The 24,178-nt window shown below is 37.0% G+C and overlaps 1 protein-coding gene across 1 annotated transcript in view; it reads right to left on the reverse strand.

Annotated features, from left to right (window-relative positions):
* Positions 1-24,178, reverse strand: part of HHIP (hedgehog interacting protein) — a 95,047-nt gene that overhangs the window by 37,538 nt on the left and 33,331 nt on the right. The window contains exons 5-6 of the mRNA XM_081813114.1: positions 408-559; positions 5-35 (exon numbers count right to left, since the gene is read on the reverse strand). Of these exons, the coding sequence (XP_081669240.1) occupies positions 5-35; positions 408-559 (183 nt within the window). The remainder of the gene's footprint in view (positions 1-4; positions 36-407; positions 560-24,178) is intronic.

Here is a 24,178-nt window from a genome sequence, read left to right on the forward strand (position 1 = left end):
TGGCTGTTCTCAAATCAACTTGATGGGGATTTTTTCTACATCGTGGGGAGGAAGCAATATCATAATTGTTAAAGATGTAAGGTCCAGAAAGTAAACCGTACACAAATAGGGGAGAGACACTTAGTGTGTAAATAAGGAAACAGATGCTTAAAATGGATCTAATAAAAATTCCCGATAGGTGACATTATTTTCTATGTTTCAGAAGAGGCATATAAGCTGAAAGAGAACTGAGGAAAAGTGCCAAAGCTACCATTTCCCTCAGTTCTCCTTAAGGACACATATGTGGTTTTCAGCAAGATGGAGATTGTGGTTTAATTACTGTCACCTTAACTTCTAAAATAACTAGGAAGAGATAATGAGAAAATAAGACTGAAAAATATTTATGCCTCAGGGCATTTTAGTGATACCTGGATACTGTGTATTCCACAACTCGAAGAATGTGGTCATGAGGCCCGATAGCCCACCGTTCTTGGTTGGTGGTATAAGACACATAGAGCTTTCCATTTTTCTTGTAATTGGGATGGAATGCAAGGCTTAGCAGACCTCTTTCATCTCCTCCCTGCAGTCAAATGAAAAACACAAAGAATTGTGAAGTTAATTATGTTCTTTATTGTGTTTCAACTGGAACCCCAAAAGAGTCTCTCTCTTTCTTCTGGATAATCTTTGCCCAAACTCTTTTCTTTTCTTCCTTGCCTACTGCACAAAAAAGGATTATAAAACATTTCACTTTGCAGAACTCTTTAAGGGTTAGAACAAGACAATTGTCTTGTGTGGTTATCTATGCACAAGACCCTTACACCACTTTTGTCAAGTGATTTGTGTATGCAATCTCGGGAAGCTAGGAAGACAAGTTTAAGTGCTACGAAGAATTCTTTGCAGGGTTACTAGGTTGCTTGTAGTTCATAGAAGACAAATAAAAAGGTTCATAATCAGCAGTCACTTCTAATCCAAGTCTCCCAAACCTAAAACACAGTGTGGGCTGCCAACTCCCACTGTCTTGGCAATATGTTTAGAAAACAGTTAAATTGCTTGTGTAATATGTAAACCTTTGTTTTACCCTGGAGGCATCTACATCAGTTGTCACAACGATGGTGGTCTGTTCATCATAACTAGGTAATAAGCAGCCTTGGCCTATCTGCATAGGAATGAGGTATTTTTACATGTATCTTTCACAGCATAGAGCTTTTCTTTATAGACGGATGGAGAAATGGGAGGAGAGCTAAAAACCAGGACTGGCATGGGGGTGGGAGAAATACTAGAGAGGAAAGGGAATACTAGGAAATAAAAGAAAGATCCTAAACAACTTTCTTTGTTATTATATGAATGTCAAGAATTGTATATGTTAGGCATGCCAAATGCTGTAACAATTAAAACATCATCATGTTCTTAAATAGAAAGGCATTTTATCTTTATTTTCTGCTAATTCAGCTTGATGAAACTCAATATGGTCTGAACATTTGTTTTATCCCACAAGTAGTCTAGGGATTTCTATAATGAAATTAAAGTATCTGAAATTATCTAGATCAGAGTTTTAAAGTTCAAAGTCTAGTAAGCTAGTGAGCGCTTTCTCTGTAGTCTGAGGAGTTATTCAAACTGGTGAAAAATGTGACATGGAAACTGTATGAAGCAACTCCTGCGAGTACATCACCTTTACTCACGTGATTGCATCACACACCACGTCTCCTGTGGCGAACAGCTGGAAGTGACCCCTTAGGAGTCTTACAGGAGGGAAACGATCTCCAACACTGCGACTTCTTCACAAGGTCATGCTCAGTAATGGAAGCACCCTCATGCTCTTCTCCCACAGAAGAGCTTGTGTTACTACCAAAGCAAAGAGCTGTGTGTGGTTTGGATTCTACATGGATTGAAGAGTTTAACGTTTTAGGCATAAAAGCTCACTTAAAGTCAACTTTGCTTGATTTAGCTCTTGGACTAGAGAAAAACTGCTTCAGATATATGCCATCCAAAGTGGAGACATCCAAACTTTAAGAGCGTGTAAATACTAAAGTGGATGCAAATATCCCAGCACTACCAAAACATTATTCAAGTGTCAAAAAAGTCAACCTCTTCATCTGCATGTCACAATATGCTTAGTACGAATTTCAATGAAAACAATCTCATTGAAGGGTATGGATCTAGGATCTAATGACTATGATTAATGAAAATGAGCCTCTATTTTTCAGCTTATCTTATAATGATTTTAATATTGATTGGATGTTGCTGTTTTTTAGTGTTTTCATTAAACAAATATCTCTTCTTAGGAGACATTGAAAGCTGGGATGCATAACTAAAGACTGATTGTAGAAAAGCACATTTAAACCGCTTTGACAGATGGATAAAAAAAGCCGAGGGGTGGGATTTAGTTTGTGATTAATTCCTTTTCCGAGTGTATTTCACTTTAAAGCTGTGAGTGCAGGGTAAGCACTTTATGCCCACTTCACAAATATTTGTGTTCCACTATAAGAAGCTTTTGCTGAAAGTAGTTCTTTTGTAGTTTTTAATCAAATCATCTGAAATACAATTTGAGTTGGAGAGCAGCATGGCTTAAAACTGTGCTAACTGCTTTTCAGGAATTAGGAATGTAGGATTCATGCACCGTAGAAAGAAAGGGAAAGAGATTTAAACAAATCCAAAAGTGACAGAAGACAATTGTTCACTTTAGAGATTCACCTATCGCATGAATGAATTTGGGGGCATCACTGCATTTGTTGAAGTGCCAGATATGGAAACAGGATGAGACATCTGAATGACAAGAAAATAAATCTAAAATGCAGTTTTAAAAAGTCCATAATTCTGAATTTTTCAGGTTGTAGGATTTCCATTTGTTTAATTATTACATATGATTTCGTATTTTTAAAGTCAACTTCTCGGTGCAAAGTAGTGATTTGGTTGGCTTAGAAACATGACTCATTACTCCTAAGTTATTTCAGAGAAATACTTTCATAACTACATTGATGAAAAATTTCATGTATTATGTAAATATGCTAGAGTGTCTCTCAAAATTAGCTTTGTAAACTCTGTAGTGAACCATGACTCCTAAATGTTCAGAGATTGTGAAGGGGGGTTATTCCACCACTGTCAGGAGATTAGAGCATCTGTATAGGCTCACATTTAGCTTGAATTGGCCTTCAGAGTTACATGTCTATTTAAAGTATGTGACTGACAAGTCATGATTTACCTCTCAAATGCAAACCTATGTTTGAGGTATGGTCCATTTTTCAGGATCTATATGGAGAAATAGGTTGGTTTGGCATTAAAGGTTTAAATTTTGGAGCGGGGTCTGCTAGAGGCTACTACGCCAGAAACACCATCAGACATTTGAGGCCTCCAGGGTTCTCTGGTTGCTCCAACCACAGTCTTCACCAGGAAACTGCCCAGCCTGAGACCCTGACATTGGTGCCAGGAGGCGGGGCAGGCGAGCGGATCAGCTCTCACGGCTCAGGAGAAAGTCCTTGTGCTAATGTTACTGGCTCTTCTTCTTCCTCCCCATCCTTTCACCTCAATTATGTGTAGCTTTTATGGAATGAAAATCACGCACTCCTTCCAGAAATGTCAAATTATCAAATTGTTTCTAGTGAGCATCTGGGGAGAATGAACCTCTAGTGATTAGTTCAGTCAAGCTGGCTGAAAAGGGAGAAAGACAATAGAATGGCGAATGGAAGAGTCATGGTCCAGGGAGCCAGTCCTTTCAAAAAGACATTGACTTCTAACATTATACTTTTGGAAACATTAACCAATGTCCAAAATGCTTATCCTGACTCATGTGAAAAGCAGCGATTTATCAAAACATTCCCATGATACTCTGTACTTCATTATTTTTTTTAAACACTTGTTTTTTTTATTATGTTATGTTAGTCACCATACATTACATCATTAGTTTTTGACGTAGTGTTCCATGATTGTTACTTCATTATTATTGATATATTGATATAATTGTATAATTATAATTGATTATATATTGATGTAATTGTACTTATTAATACTGAATGCTTGATGTGCACATTGTGCTTCTGGGAATGTACATCAATGCTAGAAATGGGCAAGTAATTTACAAATAATGCTTTGGGTTCTCTCAGTTTGGGGGTAATGCTTTTTTTTTTTTAAGTTCACTGACTGAAACCTCACCCAAGCATCATAGGCTACCTACCATAGGACCCTTCCTTCCCCTTTGCTCAGCTTTCTCAAACTGCATCAACTTCTGGGCAGCGCCACACCAGGCACAACTGATTTTTCAAAATCAGGCAGTTGAATGATTTGAAAATAATGTCCCTGTATACTTTAAATTGACCCATGTTTCAGAGTAAATCATAAAACCCTCCTAGAGACTTTAAATAAGTAATTAACTGCCATTCTAGTTATCATTCAGCTTTCAGGAGCAATTTCACAGGGTCAACAGAAAAGAGATAAATACCCCAAACAGAGAGTATTGATGACTTTAATGTGAGTACAAGATCAGATCTAGTCCTATAGTTTTGGGACAAACTCTTCCCTAATGAACATATCAAAGTTCTAACCAATTGACCAAGAATATTCCTCTTCTTTGAAGAAAATGGAAGTATCTATTAGAAAAAAGAGAAGTAGGGACACCTGGGTGGCTCAGTCGGTTGAGCATCTGCCTTCGGCCCGGGTCATGATCCCAGAGTCCTGGGATCAAGTCCCACATTGGGGTCCTTGCTCAGAGGGAAACCTGCTTCTCCCTCTGCCTGTTGTGTTCTCTCTCTCTCTCTGACAAATAAATAAATTAAAAAATCTTAAAAAAAAAAAGAAAAAGAGAGGTAATGATAAAATGATTATATAATATATAATATATAAAATAAATATATATATAATGATTTTTTTAAGAGAAATTGTGGGCATGGTCTTTCATTATGATTTTTAAGGAAATCATTCCCTTCATACTTTCAATGTGGTTAAAGTCAATTTTTTCTGATTTCTATCTTTAAAATTTGCCTTACTCTTTTTCAGGGAATGCTGACTTATATATTTTAGGAAACAAGACTGGGCAGCACTGAACTAGAAGCACCATTTCTCATTTCTGCATAGTTTTTCTTAGTGACCCTTTGGCAAGTGACTAGCTTCAAATTTGGTACTCTACAGAATGGCCTTATGGTATCGAGAAAGCAATGAAATGTAAATTAAACTAAATAATGCAGTGCTAAGTTCAATATATACCTTGTTATATATAGTCTTTGTATAAAAAGTTTGTATTTGACATTCATTCAACAAATATTTATCAAATACCTACTATGTGTTAGGCATTGTACTTGGCACCAGGGATAAGACAAGACAATTAATAAGAACCAGTCTCTGTCCTTCAGAAGCTAATAGTATACATACAAAGTCAGATAACAAAGTAAGTTTTTAGTTGTTCCATTCTCACCATACTTCGTGATGCTGATTTTTGGGTGCGGGGGGAGGGGGAGAGTTAAACATTGCTACACTATTAGAAATGTGCATGGCCCAAAAAACAAGTATTAAAGGGAGTAAATACATATTCTGGGTAACTTTGGACACACAGGCTAATTAGTATATTAGCACCCAAGGTTTCTCCGCTCTAAAACTTGGTAAGGAAAAGAAAAAGCTTGGTTTTGTGAAATCTAAATTACGTGAAGAATATTAGGTAGAGTTTCTACAAACAATAAGACCATCTTCCAATTTATTTTATGCATATGACACAGGTATGAATGAAGACCTCTAGTAGAATTGGTGTTCTCTTAATAATTAAGGAGTTTCTGAGAATTAACATAAGAACAGAGTGGTGGTATTTTTAAAATCCTCTATAAAATAGATACTTTTATTAAGAGGCAGGTCTTCCTTATTAACTGTTACTCACATACCTACATTTTCTGTTCCTACACACCAGGAAAGGAACAGGAGAACTTGGAAGCCAACGTGGGCTCCTCCTCATGCAAAAACTTTTGCTTCTCTTAGACTGCAAACTTTTGCCATTCCAAAATGAGAAATAGGTTTGTTTGAGAATTGTTAGTTCAAATACAATACCAGATGTATTCATTTTCCATTGCTGCTGTAAAAAAAATTACCACTTAGTGGCTTGAAACAACACAAATCTATTATCTTAAAATCTGTAGGTTAGCATCCAACATGGGTCTCCCTGGGCTAAAATAAATGTGCTTGTAGGGCTGTGTTTCTTTCTGGAGGCTCTAGGGGATAATCCATTTCTTCTTCCTTTCCAGCTTCTAGAAGCCAGCTGGCATTTCTTGGTTTTGTCCTCTTCCCTCCATCTTCAAAGCCCGAAACAGGGATGAATCCTCCTCCTATGGCACCACTCAGGCCTCCTCTGCTCCTTCTTCCACTTTTAAGAATTTGTGATGCCACTGAGCCCACCCAGATAAACCAGAATAATCTCCCTATGTGCAATCTAGCAATTAAATTCCATTGCAATTTTAATTCCCTTTGCCATGTAAAGTAACATATTCCACGGATTAGGATGAAGACATCTTTTGGAGAGGGGCATTATTCTGCCTACTACATGGATGTTTTAATCTGTTTTTTAAAAGGATCCAGAGTACTTATGACCTGAGCCATCTTGGCCATGCCCTACTGGGAGCATCCTGAAAGAGACAAGTTAAGTTCATCTATAAATTCACAGAGATACTTAACGGAAGCTTTGTCACAGCAAGCACCCTCTCTTAGCTGTCAGTAATGAAAGAACAGCCACCACCCTCTAAAATGAAGTAAGAACACCTTTCAGAATTGAGGAGGAGAAGGAGAAGGAGAAGACCATCAGGTAGCATGTGGACACATATGAACTCAATCACAAGCAAAACTGCTGTGTTTATCACAGGATGCAAAGAACGTTAAAATTAAATGTAGACAAACCATTTCTACAAACTAGAGGATTTCAAGCTCAATAAAACTGTATGATTTTGTTTTGTTCATAAGTTTTGAAACATGCTGTAGAGTCTTAATTTCTTCGTAACTCCTGGAAAAGATGAGAAACGATGCTTTTCAGTAGTTCCAAAAGTGTAACTTGGACTCAGATGGAGTCAGTTCCCTGAGGATCCTGAGTTAGCTTATAGGAGGGGCTGCATGATTTGGTTCTATGGGATAATGAAAAATATATTTGGTCTTGGTCCTGGGTTCCTGGCCCAGAGCTCCTAAAACCGTTGGAATTTCCCGAGTGACAGGGGTGTTTTTGTTATTCACAATAAACCCCTGTCAACCTTACCTGAGTCTATGCTAATGAAGTGACTCTTGGTGAGCCCCAGGATAGCTTCAGTATGAGGGTTGGTAGCCAGAGGAACCAAAAATGTGATTAGCAGATTGGAACTTTCAGTCCCCACCCCCGACAACCTCCAGGGAGGGAAGAGAGACTGAAAGTTGAGTTCAATCACCAGCACACATGATTTAACCAATCACATCTAATGATTTAATCAGTCATACATAATAAAGCCTCCATAAAAGCCCTAAGCAACAGGGTTTAGATAGCCTCTGGGTTGGTTAACATAATGAGGTGCTGGGAGGGTGGCATGAAGCGCTATACCTTGCCCGATGCATCAATTCCATTGGGCTGTTCCTGAGTTGTAGACTTTATAAGAAACCAGTAACAGTAAGTAAAGCAATTTCCTGAGTTCTGTGAGTTAGTAAGCCTGAGGGGAGGCTTATGGGAACCCCTGAATTTATAGTCAGCTGGGCAGAAATGTGGACAGCCTAGGCACCCTATTTGCAACTGGTCCCAGAATTGAAGGCAGTCTTGTGGGACTGAGCCCTTAATCGGTGGTGTCTGGGCTAACTCTGGATAGTTAGCACCAGAACTGAAATTGTTGCACACCCAGTTGGATGAATAATTGATTGGTGTGGGGAAAAAAGCTCTCATTTGGTGTCAGAAAACACTCCAGAGAAAATCTGAGAGGTTCATTAGCCCATCCTCCTTGCCGGAGAGAAGGAGATCATAAACAACTCTGTTGAAGAAGTTGAAGTTAAAGAGTACTTGGGAGGGACGCCTGGGTGGCTCAGTTGGTTAAGCGACTGCCTTCAGCTCAGGTCATGATCCCGGAGTCCCTGGATTGAGTCCCGCATCGGGCTCCCTGCTCAGCGGGGAGCCTGCTTCTCCCTCTGACCCTCCCCCCTCTCATGCTCTCTCTATCTCATTCTCTCTCTCAAATAAATAAATAAAATCTTTAAAAAAAAAAAAAAGAGTACTTGGGAAAAATTTGGTAGTCTTCCTGTCATATAAATCTTAACTTGGAGATTAACATTTTTATAAAATATCTTGTGTCATTTTATTATTCATTCTTTGGCTTTTTTTACCTTTATTCTCTGAGAATAAAACCAGCCACAATATACTCAGGACCTATGATAATAGCAATAGTGTTCTTCTTTTCTTTAAAATGTCTCCTACTGGGGAGCCTGGGTGGCTCAGTCCTTAAGCGTCTGCCTTCGGCTCAGGTCATGATCCCAGGGTCCTGGGATTGAGCCCCACATCGGGCTCCCTGCTCAGCAGGAAGCCTGCTTCTCCCTCTCCCACTCCCCCTGCTTGTGTTCCCTCTCTCTCTGTGTCTCTCTCTGTCAAATAAATAAATAAAATCTTAAAAAAAAAAAAATGTCCCCTATTTTTCCAGATTTGGCTTTTCTTTTAGATATGTTTTTAACTTACTCCAATTATTGTCTTGGTTTCCTGATACCTGAATGCTCTTCAAGGTACTGTCTTGTCTCTTCAAGACCTCAATCTGGCTTCATTGTATTCACCCACTGTTCTAGTTCTCCAAGAAGTAAATACAATTTTCAAATGCTTGCAGGACCCAAGCTCACCTCTGTCACACTCCCCTGACAAAGAAATCTGACCTGCTTCAAGTGAGGTTGGAGAGCTGCTGGAGGCCACCCAGCAATTCAGTTTTTAGGCAGTTTCTCATGAAGTATACGATTTTTGTTATGTAGCGATTGGTCCATGTCAAATCTGTGTTTAGGACTCTACATTTTATCTTCTGAAGTGAATGTGAAAACAGACTTAAAAAGTACAAACGGGAGCTATTCTGGATAGAAACTGCTAGACCACTAGCTTGTCTCAACAATTCTCTTCCCCACTCTTTTCAAACATAAACTAAATAAATCAGTCATGCTGCGTTTAAGTTACGACCTATATAGGAGAAAGATACTAGAAGTGGTTCTTTTCTAGAAATCCAGCTTCCCAGTTGCTTCTTATGCCAAATACTAATGTTCTTTTGATATCTCACACCTATGGGGGGGAAAACGTATAAACATACTCAATTATGTACTTAAAAAGTATTATGGCCAGAATATTTTATGTGTGTATCATATGATTTATTTTATATAAACTTTATATTTATTGGGTGGAATGAAATTTCATCTTTCTATTTTCCCCTAAGCTTTTTACGCATTTGAACTGTGATATTCAACACCGTATGGCATATTAGATAGTGGATTGACTTGGACCTTTTATCTTGTCCAAGCAGAGCTGCCATAGAACCTGTAACAGATGCTGCCCAAGGAATCCAGTATGATACCAGGGAATGGCTTGAACACTAGGGACTATTTGTCTCAATATGTGTCAAAGGATAATAATATCTATGGTATTCCAAAGTTCAGTTCTCCAAAACATCTTCTCTAAAAGAAAAAAAAGCCTCAATAGAATTAAACTGTGTGAGACATCTATTTGAAATAACAAAATAATAAAACTACAAAAATATGAATTCTCAAAAGCAAAATCCTGGCCCTAAATACCTTTTTGAAGAAGGAAAATTTATAGAGATGTTGGAAGCATTTAGAGAAAGCAAAGCTTTGATGCTGCGTGTTTAGGCTACATGAAAATAAATTAACAAGAGTTTGACAGAAACTACAAGAATATTCATGGGAATTAAAAATGAATAAAAATGATAAGCAAAAAAGTTTTGTAGCTACACTAAACTTTGCTATTACAACCTAGCGGTTTAATACTTATTGGACCTTAGATTTGAAAAAGTACACATTTCTAGACTGAACTGTAAATGGATAAAATATTGGGCAGCTACCTTGTTAGACACAGCAAAATGTCAGATATGTAAAATAGGAACTAGACCAATTCTCCACTAGACTGCAAGCTTCTTGAAGGCAGGGATCTCTGGTCTTTTGGTGTCTTAGGAAACACCTTAACCACATTGGAAGCCTTGTCATAAAAGGTAACATAATGAATTCTTCCTATGTGCCAGAGACCATGCTAAGTAATTTACAAGCATTATCTTGCTTACATTTTATAACAACTCTAGAGTTTAATACTATTCTGTCATTGTCTTTATGTTCTGGATAAGGACACAGAGGTATAGAGGATTTGAGTAACTTGCCCAAAATGCACAACCAGAAGTGGCAAAACAGAGATTGTTTGTGATTGGAGGACAAATAATATAAACAATTATGTGACATTGTCTGTGATTAGAAGACAAGTAATGTAAACAATTATGTGACACTGCCCCACCAACTAGTTCCTAAATGAAGAAATGAACAAACAATGGATAGATTGTATTTCCTCATCAGTATCCATTGTTGATAGCTTGAGACATTACTGAAACAGTCTTACTTAAATTTCCAAAACTTTATGAGGGAATAAAATGAAGGTTATAACTCAAAGGTTATATTAGTTTAACACAAAGCTTAAATTAGTTTTAGGGCAATATGCTGATACACTATCTGGAAAAAAAAATCCTGAATTGTGTATATTTCCATGGTGTAAGTACTCTCACTGTGGCCAATTTCAAACCGGCAAGTTGATGTCACTGACTGGTATCTGAAGAGACAACACAATTAGCTCTTGCAAGCCCATGACCACCACTGTAGAATACTTCTATTCTCCTTCAAACCTCTTTTATTCTTTCCCTCCCTTATTATTGTGCTCCTTCCTTTCTTCTTCTGCTTTAAAATTTTGGTTTACCTGTCCCTTTCAATGTGAAACACCCAAATATTTTTGTGAGTTGAGCAGGGGTTTAAAATCATTAAATAAATCATTATTTAAACATGAGGGAGGAGGTATTTCTTACAGGATTTGTATTTACTTTATTTATTATTATTATTATTTTTCTTACTGGATTTTTAAGTGAAACATACATAAAAACTAATATGCCACCCAAGAATAGAGCAGAACACTCAAGAATCCTTTTGAGGGGTTTACTTGGTTATTTAATGGGGCAAGTGAAAACTTCTCAGTATCTTTCCTCCCTCTCATAAGTTTGTTTAGATAATCAAAGAATGTAAAATCCCTTTGTAAATTGCAACATGCTATTTGAATAAAAGATAACTCTTATAATGGATAGGTAAGAGCCATCCTCAAATTCAACTGACCTGTCAAATAGTAAGATTTTGGAAGGGAATGTTATTCTGAAATACAGAATGTGTAGTCCTACATTTTAATCAGATGAGGAATACATTTAAATGATGTACAGGAAGTATTATCTCGCTGCCTATCATTCAAAGAACTTTTAGACTTCACAAAATTACAGGCATGGAAAGGCATATTTATACTTATATTTAGCACGAGGCTCACCACATAGCTTTGATAAAGATCATTCCACATCTCTTCAGAAGATTTAGATGGTATCTATTACCAATGGCTTACTAATAAATGATTTGAAAGACTGGAGGTAATGAGATTTTATCTTTGAATCAAAACATACATTCTTCGCCACTGCAGGAATATTATTTTTTTCTTAGTTATTTTTTCTTAGTATACTGTTCATATACTCTAAGGTTAAACATAAAATAATTTTTTTAGAAATCAACCCCAACATTTGAGTGTTCTCTAATGATACTGATGCAGATCACAATGATCTTTCCCCCCCTACCTAAAACAAACTCTATTGGAAAAAACACACTTCCAAGATTTATGATAAAAACATATGCATTATTGATATTGACAAACAGCTGTGACAATGACCTCAGAGCAACATCGCATAGTACAACACATTCATACGAATAAAAGATACTGAATTTAGATTCAAATTTGGATATCCAATTATAAACTAAGGAAGAATTTAAGATTATTCAAAAAGTGTATGAGACAATGCACATCCATTCAAAAATATACATATACCCAAAGAATAAAGAAAATATTTATGTTTGGGGAGTTCCATTTTTTCCATCTTATACTCTCTCAAGGATTTCCTTCATAGGATCATTCTTAAAGTATATTGTTTTTAAAAAATTGTTAAAATGATGAATGTTGGGCAAAACTTGTTAGTAATTTCTACAAAGCCCCTCAATTAATTTTACTTAATGAGTAGGAAAAAGAAGATATCCTTCTATTGTCTTGCAGCTTGGAAATATGTCTCTTAGAATGACTTGGTCTATAATAAAGAAAAATATTTTTTCATAGTTTATTAATAAAGGTCTTAAGAAAGTTAATGGTTCTTATGTTTATAAGAATTATTTTTATTCTTATTGAATAAGTAAATTTTTATGGAATTATTAGGAATATTAAATCTTTAATTGGAAAACAAATGAAATAAAATGGACTAATATAATTTCATTTACCATCTTTAAAGCTAACACCTTTGAGGCACAAAGTCTGACCATTTTGTTTTAAACATTAAACCTAGGGGCGCCTGTGTGGCTCAGTCATTAAACATCTGCCTTCAGCTCAGGTTGTGATCCCAGGGTCCAGGGATTGAGCCCCGGGTCGGGCTCCCTGCTCTGTGGGAAGTCTGCTTCTCCCTCTCCCACTCCCCCTGCTGTGTTCCCTCTCTTGCTGTGTCTCTCTCTGTCAAATAAATAAATAAAATTAAAAAAAAATAAATAATAAATAAACATTAAACCTAGAACTATAAAGCATGTTCCCTTGATAGTTTCATCTGGTCTATACCTCTGTGGCTTGAGAAGTCTTTTTTGTCCTCAGAAAATGGAAGATTCAGGGTCCTTTTAATGAAAGAAAATCACAATATTAAAAATAAATGCTTAACTACAGCAAAGGGTACAAAATTGTTTTTAATGAATTTGACCTCGTCCTTTTATCAAATTTGTTGTTTATGATGTGTGGCTAATATGGTTGTCATGCAGCTAAAAGCATTATCTTCACATCATTATATCGAAATATAACACTAGGATACTTGAGTTTCTTAGCCATGTTTCATTGCTTTTGCCATTAAATATTTCCTATTGTTACTCTAAGAACTCAAATTGGCTTATATGAGAACAAACATTAAACAATTAAGATTATTGCTTTGAAAAGAAACCTTGAAAAAACCCCCAAAAATTTGGACCACCAAGGAGCACTAATAAATTTAAGAAAATATGAGGTTTCCTCTATGTGACTTCTCTTAAAAAGTTATGCAATAGATTACTGCAACTTCAAGGTCATATAAAAATTATGGTACTTTAAAAATTATTTTCTGAGTAAGGTTTGTAATTACGTGGTTTACATGTCATTTAAACTTGCAATTTATCAAAATAGTAAAATCAAATTTTTGAATCTTTGATACTTTCATTAATCACTATCTTGCAAAATGATAAAACGCAGGATTTTGGCAACACTACAAGACTAAAAAATGATCAATTAAAACATTTTTACATTGAAAAACCACTCCTATTCCAAAATATCAATAGCTACAAATCAACATTGAGAAAACAAACTTTTGCTATGTGTCAGATATCCAAATTCAGCAACTCTTTTTGGTATTTGACATATCACATATTTATACTAATTCTGAATAAAAACAATTGATACGTATTTCTGAAAAATGTATCCTTGATGTTAAATTAGGTAACATTTTAAAACATACATTTTTGCAGTTTCGAGTAATCAGGAAAGTATGATACTATTCCATAGTACCTATTCCAGAATAAGTGTGGGAACCATATATTATATGGTTTTTCAGATATCTGAAAAATCTGAAGTCCACATTAAAGACAGGAAACTAATTATAAAATCACGAAGGAAGACTAAAGGGAAGGCTCGGATTTCTTAAGTTCAAAAAAGAAAAAAAATCTGAGAACACATACCTTGCCTCAAATAAATGAGGATTAATTTTAAAGAGGACAATGTCTGTCTGTTCACCTTTTCCATGGAAGTGTCACAGTAGGACAATTTTCAATGCACAGGAAGCTCTATTCCCTACAATTCTTAGTGACACATTTTCTTTAAATATCTAGGGATAATATAATTTGGGGCCAAAAGCCAGAATTTGGGGAAACTTCTGATACTCAAATTCATGAGACTGTGTTCTTAGTTGACTGAGGGAAGAGCTGAAGAGAAAGACAGACTAGAGTTTTCTAAGGTCTATAATTCAACATATGCAGCCATTTGGACAAAACTGATGACATGCGAATGCTTCCCATTTTAATGCACAGAATCACCATGCAGAGAAGAGTTCCTGGTTCTAAATCAAATGAAGTGTTTATAAAGGTTCCACTTTCCTGACGGGCAGCACCCACTCTCTGTAACACTTGTAATGTCATTAGCATTTATCCTCGCTGACGCTGATGGCCCAGCCCTTGCTCTCAGATTCCCAGCACTCCGCTCAGTCATCAGGGGTAAATAGGGTAAGTCACTTGCTTCTGTGGCATATGGTTGCACTGAACTCCTATTCATTCGTGTTGAAGAGCCTGGGCTCAGGGGTTCAGATTGCCTGGGTTTGGAACTTGGCTCCTTCACTTGTTAGCTTCTTGACTTAGCCCCTCTGTGTCTCAGTTTAATCACCTTCATAACAGGCACATTTCCTGTCTCCTGGGTTGTCCGGAGGTCATCAAGGGAGAGAGGATAGATTGGGCCCCCCACGCTGTTGGTACTCAGTAAAAGTGAACCACTGTACTATATGCCATGGCCATGGCTATTGTGTTCTGGTTGGCGAAAGAGACTTTCAACAAGTAAGCCCTCAAATAAACACATAATTAAATTTTGAAAAGGACTCTAAAAGAATAGGGTGTCAGGGGAGAGCGTATCGGGGGAACCTAATTTAGATGAGGGGGGTCAGGGAAGGCCTCTGAGAAGATGTACATTCAAGCCGAGACTTCAGGGGGACAGAGGAGGAGACGAGAGAAAAGTCCGAGGAGAGAAAAATAGCATCTCCCAGAGAGAAACTTTATTGAGTATAATTCTTTGGGAAAAGAGAAATGTGAGGGAAGAGCACAAGAATGGAGAGACTCTCCCATATTTGCTCCTGACGGCGAGAGTGTTAGGTATCTGAGGGCACACATGAATGGAGCGGGACAAATGTGGGTTCTTCACTATGAGAGTTGGGCTTGAGTCCTTGCCTTGTCACTTACAGGCTGTTTGACTCTGGGAAAGTAATAGAACACCCTTGAGCTTCAGGGGTTTTTCTACTGTAAATGAATTATAGCTTCTCCTCCACAAGACTTCTTTTTTAATGACAAATACACAAAATAAAAGTTCACCGTTACTAGAACTCAGCTGGTGCGTATTAGATGCGCACTAATAGCTCCTTTCTTCCTTGCGCTAGATGGCAGAGAGGTGGGCTTGTAGTTCGTGTACCTGACAGAAGGCAACAGGAATACTATCCTTAAATGGAAGGGAGGATTGAGAGTTTGAGATTATTACCAGGGACGAATCATCATTCATTCATTCATTGATTATTCTGCCAGAGCTACAAACCCAAACTAAGATGCCACTCTTGAAAAGTAAAAGGTCAGCTTCAAAAGAAAGGACAGGGCGCTTGGATGGCTCAGTCAGTTAAGCGTCCGACTCTTGGTTTCAGCCCAGGTCAGGATCTCAGGGTCCTGGAATCGAGCCCCATGTCAGGCTGGGTGCTCAGCGTGGAGTCTGCTTGTCCCTCTCCCTCTGCTCCTCCCACTGCTCTCTCTCTCTCATACATAAATAAAACCTTTAAAAACTAAAAAGGATAATTCAATTATTCCTCCTAAGCACTTACAATTTTTTTCATTTCAATAGGGAAAACTGGGCGCCTGGGTGGCTCAGATGGTTAAGCATCTGCCTTTGGCTCAGGTCATGATCCCAGGGTCCTGGGATCGAGCCCCGCATCGGGCTCCCTGCTCAGCGGGAAGCCTGCTTCTCCCTCTCCCTCTGCCTCTCCCCCTGCTCATGCGCTCTCTCTCTCTCCCTGTCTCAAATGAATAAATAAAAAATCTTTAAAAAAAAATAGGGAAAACTATTTTTTTCCATTTCGATGGAAAGCTGCAGTGAGATAAAATGTTTAACTTTTTTTCCCTCATTGGATGGTGTGTGTGACAAGTGACTTTAGGGGTGAGGGCCTCGAAAGGGCACTGATGATAACACTTGGTTTTTCTCATGTGTGGCATTTGCAGTAAAGCTACTTGTTTTACTGTATATTTGTAATCATTTGAAATCAAATAAGGGAACCAATTTATAAAGGCCTTCTTATATACAAAATCTAAACTTACACAGGCTCATTCAGTTATGTCAATAAAGATACTTATGTTTGTATTAATACATGATGTTTGAATATTTAAAAAGAAAATATAAACATAAACACATTAACAAAAACTATATAGATACTTCAAGAATCATCATACAGTTAAAAAAAGTAAAATTCTAGAAACAGCAGTCCATCAGCCAGATTATGGACACAAATAGCGGCAATATTAACAAACTATTTTGTTCTTCTCTTTTTAAAATATTTCCAGACACAAAATATATTGCCTTTTATGCTCCACCTATAAGCCTGGATTGTGGGAATCAGTGACTTGAAATGTGAAATTACTTATCAAAATTAATATGCATGATATAAAACTTTTTAAGGATTTTTTTCTTATAACCAAAACGTAAGGCCATGTTGATGTGAATATTAGAAATCCAGGTATCTGGAAGCCCACATTTTTATCACTATAATGATAAGGTAAGTTGTTTCTTTTATTGGAAAACTGGCAATCTTTCCATCGTGTGATAAACAGCAGACTGTTTATCTCTAGACAATGTGAGATTGTCTAGAGAACTCTCAAATGTCAGTGAATATTATTTTTTATAACACCACACGTCATTCCAGAACAGTCTAGAAGCAGGAAATGGTCCGAGACAGAACTGCCCTTATCAATGCTGGAGTAACTTTGGCATCTGTCCATTGCACTGGTTAAAGCACAAATAAAGCTAAGTTTCCTTTGAACCAAGTTATTTTCTGATAAAAATCAAAATGGAGTTAAGAAAAGCATGGACAGGTAAAGGACGACTCATTTTTCGTCTTTGGCTATGGAAGTTTTTTGTTTCTATTGTCTGTGTCAGATGATTAGAACAACCTTTCCCCACTTCTGCCTCACAGGTTTGTGAAAAATAAATCCAATCATTTCACTTTGCCTCCTTAAAACAATAACAAAGCTTTCTGACTCTCACCACCTAAAGAATTAGTCCAAAGTATTTAACAGGGAACAAAAGACCCATAACAAGACAGCCCTAATCTTCTTCCCTAGAAAAAGTAGGACTTCCACTTGGTACCAGTAGAACAAAGGAGCATATTGCTAACATATACAATAGTTGTGAAAAACCTTTCTCTGATAGCAACAAGTAATAGGCTATAAAATACTGGTCTAAAATTGTTTTTCGAGTTGTAGACTAAGTGAAGCAGTGGTTCAGACAAAAATAAAAGTAATTATTTCCCATTACAAGTTTTAACAAATTTGTGCTTTACTACCATGTTGTTCTTTGGGATAAATGGGTAAAAGACAACTAATGATAATATAGCAGTCCTAGGATCACTTCCTAGGATTACTGTCACTAGAAAACATAAGGCAAAGAAAGTATTAGGGAGTCACACTAGACAATTTGTTTTTCCTTATAACTACTTGTCTAGAGCTTCAGAGCACAACACTAATAAAAGTCAGTCATCATTATGATGTCATTCTCGCAATTTCCTTAGAAATAAACTAGCAAGTACAAAAAATATTTATAATGTACGACATCATCTATGTGCCTTTCCATTGCTTAAACTTTGGGTTATATTTAGGGAGGTTTCCTGTTCGTTATAAAGAACACCTTCTGGGTGAAATAAAATACATTAATAAGAGTTCTGAAGTCAAACTATCTTTTCAAATTGCATATGTGCTGGTGTAGCTTAAACACTACGGCCCAAGACAACTGTGTGACCTAATCTGGCATATTAGGACAAGATTTTTTCATTTTTGCAACCTAAACTCTTTGGAAGGTGTTTATCTGTCACTGAAATGATTTCAGTATCTAAAACCAGCTCCTAAATGTTATCCGCCCACTGGTATGGCATGGGCCCTAGATGACATTAATAACACACCAAACTGTTTGGAGAAACGAGTGCTCCAATGACATTTTCAGTTAGAGTTTTCGATGCTCCCCCACTTTAAACCCATAAAACGTCTATGCCCTTTACCCACATTCAATTTCCGAGTAATTACATCTTGCACAGAATGGGAGACACAGGAGAGCTGAGAAGTTTTGTTTGTCTGAGAATGAATTCTCAACCCTTCCATTCTTGCATATAACTTCTTGGATGATGCATTTCCCCACTTCCCATTCTACAGGTGTTTCATCAGGCAGAGTTAATGAGTTTCTACCACTTTACATAGTCTCTTTGACATTTAACACCCTCCCCGTGACATGTGCCTTTTGGAGTATAAAATGGACTAGAAAAACAAAAGAACAAAAGAATCTCAAGTTTTTTCAAATACATTAGAAGGGCATAGCCCTTCCCCATAAGTTCTAATATTTAGACTCTCAATTTATTTTGGCAGAAAAATCAAACTTCCCACTCACCCAGGATAGGGGAAGGCTTATCTCACCACAGGTGAAACTTTTCCCTAAGACCTGCATGAACATTTTCACCTGTTGGCTGCTTACGACTTCAAAAAAAGAATCTATCATTAATTCTACAGAAGGGCCCTCTGTCAACCAGCATCAAACTGGGGCTCTTCTAGCAAGCCACACTTAGCTTCCTTGACCATTTACATTGCTCAAGGCCAAATCAAACCCTTTTCTGCTTCAACAAGTTAGTCCAAGATTGACTCCTACTTAAAAACAGGCTGCCTGGACCAGGAACTTGATGAGTGTAACTTTCTATTAGTTTATTATGTAACCCTCATAGAAGACAGCCCCACTGGCCTTCAGTGCTGATTCTGGAAACAAAATTTTTTTCAAATGTTCACAGACTGGATCTTAGATAGTTATTGGATGAATTTTGCACAAGTACTTGAGTCAGACAGCATGAATTTGAATCCTAGTTCTGCCAGTTACCAGATATATATCTTTCAGAAGATTACTTAACTTTTCTAAAAATGAGTTTTCTTATCTAGAAAATAGGATAATAATGCCCAGATCATAGGACTATTGCAAGGATTAAATGGAAGCATATTTTGCAACATCTCTGAAACGTAGTGGACTTCACAAAGGTGCATCCCCTTCTCTAAACCAAAGGCATGTAGAAGACTGGCTGTATAAAAGATGAATTTGCCAGAGACTATCTTTAGCCCCTTTCTGTTTGGCCAGCGTCATCTGAAGGGTCATCCTTTACACTGAGTAGCTGTCCTCCTTCTCTACCCCAAAGCACTCTACCTTTATGAAAGCAATGTTTATTGCAATGTCACAAGGCAGGACACATGAAGAGGATATTATTAGGATACTGAAGGAGACATAAGTAGAATGACCTGCTATAGTATTCGGTTGTAACCAATGAATGATAAGAGGACTGGCTAAGTATCACGATCACATAGAATGACAAAGCCGCGGTATATTACCGAAGAATAAATCACCCTTGCCCTGAAGAGTTGATCGTTTAAGCCAAGCTGTCTGAGTCTGAGAAATAAAGAGTAATGCCTTGAAAGACAATGATTTGGAAAGAAATCCAGGCTAAGCATCTTTCTTTTCAGTGTTTATGCTTTCATACATATTGTGAGAAAGTTTTTGTCCCTGTGACTTTTGAGACCAGAATAAAGTCTATCGGGAGCTGCTTTGCCGAGAACGCTGTGGCCCTATGACAAGCCAGTAAACAGCTCTACAGTCTCACTCCTTTATCCCCTTCTTTGCACTCAGAGTCGTTTACATCTTTAATAACTTTTTAATAGTCTATATGAAGTCTATAACTTACTGGTCTAAGTTGTTATCAGAAATTTTATTTTATTATATTTTAAGAGTTTTATTTATTTGTCAGAGAGACAGCACAAGCAGGGGGGGCAGCAGGCAGAGGGAGAAGCAGACTCCCCGCTGAGCAAGGAGCCCGATGTGGGACTCGATCCCAGGACCCCAGGATCATGACCTGAGCTGAAGGCAGACGCTTAACCGACTGAGCCACCCAGGTGTCCCCAGAAATTTTATTTTTAAGTACAATTTAATTTGGATATGCAGAGAGCAAATGTCTTCCCAATAATTTAAGAACATTTCCTATTTTTACTTTGTTTTCAATATTTGAGAACATCTTTAATCCCCCATTTCCACCCCCCCCCCAATCTAACTCTAGTAGCATCTTTAATCCCAAGACATCCTACTCTGGAAAAAATACACTTAATGCACTAAGAATCATAGATAACAAAATATTGCATTTTAACCAGTTTTTTTCCTTGAACAACTTTTATGCCGTTTTCTACTGATTTTTTTTAAACCTTGCAACATTCCCCCAAAGACTGCTTCTCACTAATTTCCTGGCTCTTAAAAAAATTCCTTTTCTTTAAGTTTGGTGTCATAATAATACTTCTCAGAGCCTCCAGGGAGGATACTGAACTTAATTATATTATGGCTACTGTAATTTGGTGGGTCAGCCACACTTACTTCCTTAACCAATTCATATGCTACTCAAGGCTAAACCAAGAGTAACCTCTCTTTATGCTTCAGCAACAAGCTGTTCCAAGAAAGCCGTTGTTTATAGTATTGAGAAACTGTTCCTCCAAGCCACATCCCACTGTAATGTTCAGTTGGCAAAAAGAAGGTTGTATGTTGTTCAACACTGAAATCTGCCTCATTCGACCACCCAAGAGGGCAGCAAAAATAAGTCACCTAGTAAAGGTGGTCTTTTATACAAAGGTCAAACAGAACTTTACTGGAAACTTTGGTGGACTGGGAAGTCCTGGCTGAATATAGTGAACTGCATAATTTAACATGTGCTCAGCTTTTACTGTATAAGTGAAGCTTATTGCAAGACTGATGCATGCTTGTTGATGTTTCTTCTTTAAGAAACAGTGATTTAAAAAAAAAAAAATGAAGCAAGATGGCTTGTGCAAGATATTCCTTCCTAATCCTGACACAAGTCTAGATCAGTCCCTTTCTCACTCTGCTTTTTTTTTTCTTTTCTTTTTTTAATTGGCAATTGTCTGTAGTGACAGCCACCTGCTTTTCCTGCTTTTCTTGATGACTGAAAGGAGGAGAAGATACTAGGGAAGTAGGAGAGCAAAAGCAGGAGGCTCGGTCATTGTGTTGCTTCTATCAGGCACAAAATATACTAAGTTAAAGTTAACTGACATCCTCTCAATTTTTAAAACATTTTTGTTTTTAGTCATTTTGTTGCCATCATCAAGGTCATTTTTATGCCTATTTTATGATAAAGAGTTAGTGATCAGTTGTGGTATAGTTAAGGACATTTTGTAACTTTAAAATTGTAAAATTTTAGGGTGCCCATTTGTCCTAGTTTGCTTGGATAAGTTCTGGTCTATGTTCTAATGAAATCAGGAGACCCTCTGTTCATTCTCAAAAATATACCAGTTTGGATGACAAATTAAATTGTCACCCTTATTGTAATACATATTTCACCTGCTAAGCATGGGCAAAGGAGGAAAATTCTAAAAGTACGCTTTTAGACAAAAATGTCAGTTTTGTTTAATAAATGATTCTAAAGGTTGGTATATAGGAAGATGACATCAGTATGGTCCCTGTCTTCTCAGAGTTTAGGTCTACATGGAGAGATAACGGCAGTGTAAGGTGGTTCGTCTTACAATAAAGGACGTAATTCATAAAGAATGTTCTTAGGCTATTTTGTAAAGAGCAGAAGGGTGGAGTTATATATAGACAGTGTTGCACTGTTAATGGTAGAAAGCAGCAGTATACCCAGGGGGTCAAAACAATGCAGTTGGGATTTGAGATATGGATAAAAGCCCCAGGTGTGCCAATGACTGATGTAAATCCAATATAAATAATTTAGAGTAGGAAGTTGCAGAACGCAATCAAAAGCACCTATATTTTCTTGTTACTAGTCCCATACATAGAAGTCTCAGAAACAGTTCTTGGTAATGTTGTCCTAAAAAATGCAAAACTCTAAGAATAAAAACCATTAAAAAATTAGGTTTTTAAATAGGACTAAACTGTGCATTTAGACAAATACATTAACTTTTTAAAGATACCCCTAATTTTGTTAAAATATTGTACAAATGACATTCTAGTGGTCTTCAAAGACTTAAAGCAACATAATTTCTCAGAGAGGAGTGTACTGAGAATAACTAATTGATCATCTAAATTTGGGGTCAGCCAACTTTTTCTTAGGGCCAAATAGCAAATATTTAAGGTTCTGTGGGTCATATAGGCGCTCTCTGACCACTACTCAATTCCACTGTTGTAGCACAAAAGGAGCCACAGATAATATGTAAACAAATGGTATGGCTGTGTTCCAATAAAACTTTATTTATAAAAACAGGCAGCAGGCCAGATTTGGTCTGTAGTTTGCCAACCCCTAATCTAAGTGATTACCACATAGTGTGTCTTAAGTATACTTTACTCTGGCCTACAAGCCAAATAATGTCCACATATGTTGAAGTAGTTGGTATAACTTATTATATGCTTTAAATTCAATTATTTAACTATAATCTTAAATTTATTTTCCAAGAACCAACCATTGTAACCACAGTGATCTTTTGTTAATATTTTAACATTACTAAAACAAAAAGAAATGATGTAATTAGCTCCAGTTTTTTAATAATTGGTCACCTTTTATATTCAGAAACTCATAAATATATCATACTTATTCTTTATTTCTTCTATAAAAATGAAGAATAAAGAAAAAGTATTTGCTTTGGACATTTATCCTAAGTAAGGATCGAGATCAAAAAATATTTTGTTTCTGTTCAATCTGATCCAAGGTTCTTTATTTTAAAAAGAAATTGAGGAACATCATATTGCATATGAATAGTCTAAGCAAATTAATAAGATTTCAAAATTCTTGGACAAGAATGTAAAATCCCCCACCCACCCACCAAAAGGGTCTATCTAAAGACATATTCAGGGGGTGTCTGGGTGGCTCAGTCAGTTAAGTGGCTGCCTTCGGCTCAGATCATGAACTCAGAATCCTGGGATCAAGCCCCATGTGGGGCTCCCTGCTCAGTGGGGAGTCTGCTTCTCCCTCTCCTTCTGCCACTCCCCCCCGCCCCCGTGCTCTCTCTCTTTCTCTCAAATAAATAAATGAAAATGAAATCTAAAAAAAAAAAGAAAGAAAGAAAAGAACAACAACAAAACAAGAACATAAAATCCTGAGATCTGAACAATGGAGCTTAATTCTGGAAGTTACTACTTTAATGTGGGCTAGATTACAAAACTAGAGATTTATTTCCAGTGCCCAAACCTTCTCAGGCTTCACATTTCTATTTCTTCCTCTTTGAACCTAAACATTCTTGAGCTTTCTTACCATCAAAATCTGCATTTGAGAAAAGAGCTGAAATCTCACTAAACTAAAAAGACTGGTAAGGTTAAGAGTCAGTTTTCTTGGGGACATTTGCATTCTAAGAGATCAGACTAATAAAAATTTTTCCATTGAACTTTAAAAAATATATTTCATACATCCTTGCTTTTGTAAATACAATTTTAATGTCTTAATGGCATCCTTTAAAAGAACAATCTCATCTGTATTTTTTTCACACATGGAGATTGTTTTCTTGAAAATAACTAATCATCAATAGCATTAATAGTGCTGTTTCATGTCTCTATTCCCTTAAGAAATTCCATTTAATTGAAATATCGTTGAAAAGTGAATGCAATTCTCTTTTTCTATTTTGGCATTTGAGGGTGTTTTTTCTTTTTCTTGTTTTAGAGATTTTTATTTATTTATTTGTCAGAGAGAGAGAGTACAAGCAGGGGGAGTGGCAGAGTGAGTGGGAGAAGCAGGCTCCCCGCTGAGCAGGGAGCCCAATGCAGGACTCGATCCCAGGACCCTGAGATCATGACCTGAGCTGAAGGCAGACACTTAACGGACTGAGCCACCCAGGCGTCCCAACATTTGAGGATGTTTTGAAAGAAAGAAATCTAACCCACGGTGAATAGGTTGGCAAGTAGTGCCATGTAGCCCTTCACTTTGTGTTCATGGAGAAACACCATTTT

This window comes from Leptonychotes weddellii, chromosome 2, assembly GCF_054177405.1.
Source record: "Leptonychotes weddellii isolate Sample4059 chromosome 2, ASM5417740v2, whole genome shotgun sequence".
Classification (NCBI taxonomy): domain Eukaryota; kingdom Metazoa; phylum Chordata; class Mammalia; order Carnivora; family Phocidae; genus Leptonychotes; species Leptonychotes weddellii.